We start from the raw sequence: 5,508 nt of genomic DNA, 5'->3' as shown, positions 1-5,508 counted from the left end.
TATCGAAACTTCAAGACACTGCCTTAAGTGGCTTGGTTGAAATGACATTTACGTATAAGTACTTAGATGGATCCACGCCTTCATTGGGCTTTGTAAGCCTATTTTCAGGACTGTAAGCTCAAATTAGGTACTGAATTTTTTATGCGAATCAAAACCGACGCTTGTCAATCTTTATAGTCCAAGCCTACGCTTTAATATAGACCCACAATACATAGCCACATGCGCAGCCAACATGTTATGTGTTAACGTCTGACATGGCATGATTTTGTTTTACTTCGTTGCTACCCAATTTTAATCATCTCGATATCCGACCCCAACTTGCCTGGACAAGGTCTGTAGGGCAGATTATACTCTCGATTGTATCCCCCGAGCAATCAATACCCCCATATTGGGGCTCGGGATTGGTGCAACTCCTCGTTCGGGCTTGATTACTGGGTCCGCAAGTGGCGGTACATGAGGACCAGACGCTCCATGTGGTCCAGGCACCATCAACTGAAATTGACATGATTGGACTGCTATTCTGCATAATTGCGTTTTTGATTGAGAAAACTGATCTCACTTGGACAGGGATCGGTGGCCACAAGCTTGTGTCGAATTGGCGGTACCTTGGCAGGTTCTGCCGTTGAATGCAGGGACAGGGTTGGAACAAAAGACCGATTTCTTGATTGCAATCCAGAATCGCAAGATTTGGTGCAGGGGGTCCAAGAAGACCAATCTGTCCATGCTCCATGAACTATTCAATGAAATTTTGATGGATTATTTTCACAAAAGTGCAAGCATGCATATGTACAGTCAAAAACTGAATGTTAGATAAAGACTCGCCTATCGATACAAAACTAATCGCGTATCGGTATTTGTGTAGCTGAAAGCTCATATGCAACATGTTCGATTTTTTTTGCATGAAACGAAGTGAGGAACTATCCAGTACCCTGAGAGCTTGAGTGGTTCAGTTTTTGCCAATGTCCGTCCCTAAACTGAAATCATGCATTTCAATAATAACTAAAATCTACCAACAAACAACCGATGACAAAAAGTTATTCCATGTAATTTTGTGCGTAAAGAAAAATGTTCAGATATTTTGGGGTTCTTCCTTTGAAACTTGATAAGACTGAGGGGCCAGGACGAACATTACCTATTTTGGACACTTTTGTGAAACAATTTACAATAGTGGAGTGCCCAAGCTCACATAATAAAGAGAGTAAATCGAGCAATTTCAATCTTGGCCAAGTGAATTAAATCTCTTCTATTTTAGTGGTAGCCTTTGGGAGGGAGCATGTTTTCTATTGCACTCACTTGGACAGGGACCAAGAAATTCACATTGTTGAAACTCCTTCATTTGTCCTGGACACGGCTTGCCGTTGTGCTTCATTGGAGGGTTGGAACATTCTCGATTTCTGGACATCGTTGTTGTTCCGCATGTACCAGAACATTCCCCCCAGGATGTCCATTCGCCCCATCCTCCATCAACTAAAACAAAACAAAGCTGAAAATCTCCTGTGTTGATGCAACTTAACGAAATGTTAAGGTTTCAGGCAAAATATTTGGCACATTTTGGGAAATCAATTTTTGTCCCTTTTTTGAGAGTTTTGTCGATTGGAACTTTTATATATTGTTCTTTGGATCGCTCTTACGCATCGTAACGTGTGCATAGTATTGCAGCACAAATGAATAACAAGCAAATCAACTCTATTCATATCCTCTTACAAATTGAATTGCTTTTGCTGGATAAGAAATGACCGAAGGAAAAAGACCGACAAAAAAGCCTCGTACGAGTATTGGGTTTTAAGTCGTAATTGAAAACAAGTCATTCTAACCGCTTTTAGTTAAACAAGTCTTCTCTGAAAAATACTTGTTTTTATGTAGGTAAAATAAACTTAATAAAAAATACCTATTTTTGAAGAATTTATTTCAGATTTTCAGTACATGTGGGGCGTCCCTTGGATCAGAAAATAGTGTTCTTCTAATTCGTTACTAACAATTATCAACTTCATTCCGTTGCTAAAAATTGTCAAATGAGATTCAAACTCTATTGCAAGCCTGTTGAACTAAGTGAATCTCAAAGGGGCTTGGCATATGCAAGACGTGTCTGAACAATCGACTGGTATAGATTTAACATCGTGATGCCGTCTCTGGACTTGAACGTCCAATAAATCCAACCAAAAGCTTGAAAAGCTTTACCTACCTTCAACTGGGTATGCTCATCGAAGTTTCCGTTATCTTGGAGAATCATATCTGAATCTTTCATGAAGACCCATTGAATCTTGGCCAATTCCTAGCATTAAAACTTAGTGTCATCAGCGTCAGAAGTGGTACTGACATTTGCGAAGATTCTGAAGAGGAGCGAGGAGAGAAAACCAGTATTGATCCTTGTGAGACACCCAGCATGGGATTATTTGTGCGACTAAGGAATCTCTCAACCTTAGCTAACAGCTCTTCTCTCTATCACGACTGAAACCTCATCTCCAATCGAGACCTTGCGTTTGAGCCCTATCTTGTGGAACCTATTACTGAAAACATCTTCTTTTTATATAAGGCTTGGCAATGTCGACAAAGGCTGTATCGATTAACTCGTGAATATTTAGAGCCTCAAGTGTCGACTATTTTTTCAATCAATTGTCTGACCAAACTAAAATGTGCTTGAGGCCCATGTTGACTAAAGGAAATGACATCATGGACCTCAAGAAACTTCGCAAGTTTGAACCTCGTGAGTTTCTCAACGCCTCCATAAAAAGGAGGGTGGATCGGCGCATAAATCTTTGGAGCAACCGACGTATTGCCTCATCTAAAATTTGGAACACCTCCACAGCAGATGGAAACTTGCCCTAATCCTTTTCATTTAGTTTAAATCGAAGTTCATGTTTAACTTTATTTGGAGTCCATCCACAGCCTATGGGCTTAAAATCACTGAAACAATTTTAACAATTCTCGACTCTTTGAAGTGCTTCTTCTTAAACCTTGGAGTCCTAGGTACTATTGAAACAGACTCAGAGATAGCCAGGGCAATGCCCTGTAATATAAAATACGACGTTTGACGTAATTTTGAATATTCAATTCTATCCCAAAACTATTCATTTTCAATCCTACCAGATCTGAATCAAACGCATTTTAAATAATTATTCAAAAATTCTCCTATACATTTCATAGTTCTCTGTTCAGCTGTTTTGGGGTTCGTGGCAGCAATGAAGAATGTACCAATGTTAAAAATAAAATCAATAAACTCAATGTCAATGACTTTTCAGTAACTTTTGAATAACTTGGGGCACTTTACGTCACCACTTATGGTAGCCGATTAGTCTACTACGCCCCGACAGGGACGGGCGTGTGTTCCGCAGAGGACGTGTTTTAAATCACGCCTTCGCTAGCGAAAACTTAGGTTTTAAAAACTGAGTATTCATGTCACATAATCATTTATAGTTCTTATTAACGAGTATAGTACAACTTTCAACAAGCAACATCCATTTCCTACAAACAGTAAACTTGAAATTTATAGCATATAAAATGTCTTATATGATATAAGTTGAATGTCATTGAACTGGATGAAAATAGTTTTCAAAACATTCAGAGTTTGTTCAAGGGTGTCTGAAGGGCTATTTAAATAATATGACTAATCCTTACATGGACAACTTTTTGTTTGAATTTGTTTGATTTGGTCTTTCACCAGTGTTTTGGGACAGAATTGAAGGTTCAAAATTTCACTGCATGGGGGTCGTACTCGTGTAATTCTGGACACACGGTGCTAAGCATAACACTTATTGCTAGTTTGCCCAAAAGCCAAGATATTTAGCTACGTTCACTTTGTTGAAGCAAAACATGGGTCAACTATTGTATGAAAAAATACTCATTAAAAGTAGCTCTGATTAGTATATTAATCCATTTTAAGCCCATGAGATAGCTATGAGACAGTATTTTTCAAAACGTACTCGTAGTTGATAGTTGTGACTGTTTTGAGCAGGAGGTTTTAACGTGCAATTGTTCATTAAAATTAGAAACTTTGAGAAAAAAGGTTTGGCTGATAAAAGCTTCAAAAAAAACAAACAAATAACTTGAAATTTAAAACACCTTCTTCCGAGCCCGCTTATGAGTATCAAAGTTTTGTTTTGAATTGAAATTGCATCAAATCCATTGAACAAGAGCAATCATCCTTGTCAACCGAAATGACGCATTTGAGGACAGTCTTTGTTTCACAGCTTCCGCTCAACGGCCTTTGGTTAATGGTTGATCCAGTAACAAGAACAACTAATTCTTTTAGCATATGAAACTGTATCAACATTGAAAAATATGCAATGATACGCTCTACTACTTTCTGTTTGTAAGTTAAATTTTTACTGAAACCTCTTATTTCAGCATGGTCAAATATCATTCAGGCATCAGATGGAAAAGAAGTCAGGAAAGCCATTTGCTATAAATCCAATGAATCCTCTTTTTCCATGTCGTTTGGTTTTAAGTTCGATTTGCGTTGGTTCCATTCAAGATCAAAATTAGAGTCACCCTCAGAAAATGGCAATATTCATGATTCACTTTTTTTTACATTTTACGAGCCTTAAAACAAAAACATTGATGTTAAATGTATTTTCAAGATCCTCCTTTTTATAGCACATATGAAAAATAATTTCCCAGGCACTTACTAGGACAGAACACAGGGTTGCAGTACTTGATGTGTCTCGTTGACCCAACACAATCTTTTCCCTCTTCACACATTCGAGTTCGAAATTTGGTGCCAGAGCCACAAGTCGAGGTACATTGGCTCCACATGTTCCATTCAGACCAACCTTCATTTGGTTCTGAAGATTAATGTGAACTCACTTCAGCTCTTTCGTATGTATCTGTTTTTCTTTTTCATATGATTATATGCAGAAACTAACCAATACCTTCCTCTATGTAGTTGATCTCTTGTTCAGTGAGTTGATTCGAAAATGATTCAAGAATAGTGCATTTAGAAGCCGGCTCATCTATTTGAGGTCGATCCAGAATGCGAAATGGTTCCAACACACCACAACCTTCACCACCATAAAATTTGAAGACTTTTGAGGCTTCGGCTGTAGTTATGCATTGAAGAGACAAGGTCGTGACCAATGGCATAAATATCGACATGGTCAGAGATTGAGATATCGAAGTCTAATGAGAAGATTTGTTAGTCTTGTTTGTATCAAAAATGCCCGTTCTCCTTTCCCCTCTTTTTTCCGCTCTCTAGAGGACCTTTCCAATTAGCCAATCAATTTCCCGCTTCACTGTGTACGCTAGTGCGAGTCTGCTTTTAATTAAATGTAGTGCTAACAGAACAAAAACATATATTCTTAATGATATTATGGAGTATTTCTGAGTAGCAAGCAATGCATAGTACTATGTGATGGTTTGTTATACTACTGGTTCTTGAAGCAAGCAATGGTTTTCAAAATTGATTGGGAGTTTTTGATCTGGACAAGTGCAGAAGTCTAGTTAGCTTTCGATCTTTTTCCTCATTTATTTCTCAAAATTCAATTTTCCGCTCTATGAGTTGCTGCCAATTGC

General features: G+C 38.2%; 1 protein-coding gene across 3 annotated transcripts; it reads right to left on the bottom strand.

Annotated features, from left to right (window-relative positions):
• LOC131885085 (properdin-like) lies at nucleotides 1-5,276 on the bottom strand. 3 transcript variants are annotated; one of them, XM_059233017.1, is made up of 5 exons: nucleotides 4,863-5,276; nucleotides 4,626-4,781; nucleotides 1,294-1,467; nucleotides 560-733; nucleotides 1-492 (listed from the first exon to the last, which is right to left on the bottom strand). In XM_059233017.1, exons 1-5 carry the CDS (start codon nucleotides 5,089-5,091, stop codon nucleotides 296-298), a joined length of 930 nt encoding a protein of 309 aa, XP_059089000.1. In that variant the 5' UTR covers nucleotides 5,092-5,276; the 3' UTR covers nucleotides 1-295. The 3 variants fall into 3 exon arrangements, with proteins under 3 accessions (XP_059089000.1, XP_059089001.1, XP_059089002.1); XM_059233018.1 differs by having other exon boundaries at nucleotides 4,869-5,276; XM_059233019.1 differs by lacking the exon at nucleotides 4,626-4,781 and having other exon boundaries at nucleotides 4,869-5,276.
• Nucleotides 5,277-5,508: the final 232 nt, after the last annotated feature.

Source organism: Tigriopus californicus, chromosome 8 (assembly GCF_007210705.1).
Source record: "Tigriopus californicus strain San Diego chromosome 8, Tcal_SD_v2.1, whole genome shotgun sequence".
Taxonomy (NCBI): Eukaryota; Metazoa; Arthropoda; class Copepoda; order Harpacticoida; family Harpacticidae; genus Tigriopus; species Tigriopus californicus.
The sequence above is the reverse complement of the archived record's forward strand: the minus strand, read 5'-3'. Positions and strand labels throughout refer to the sequence as shown.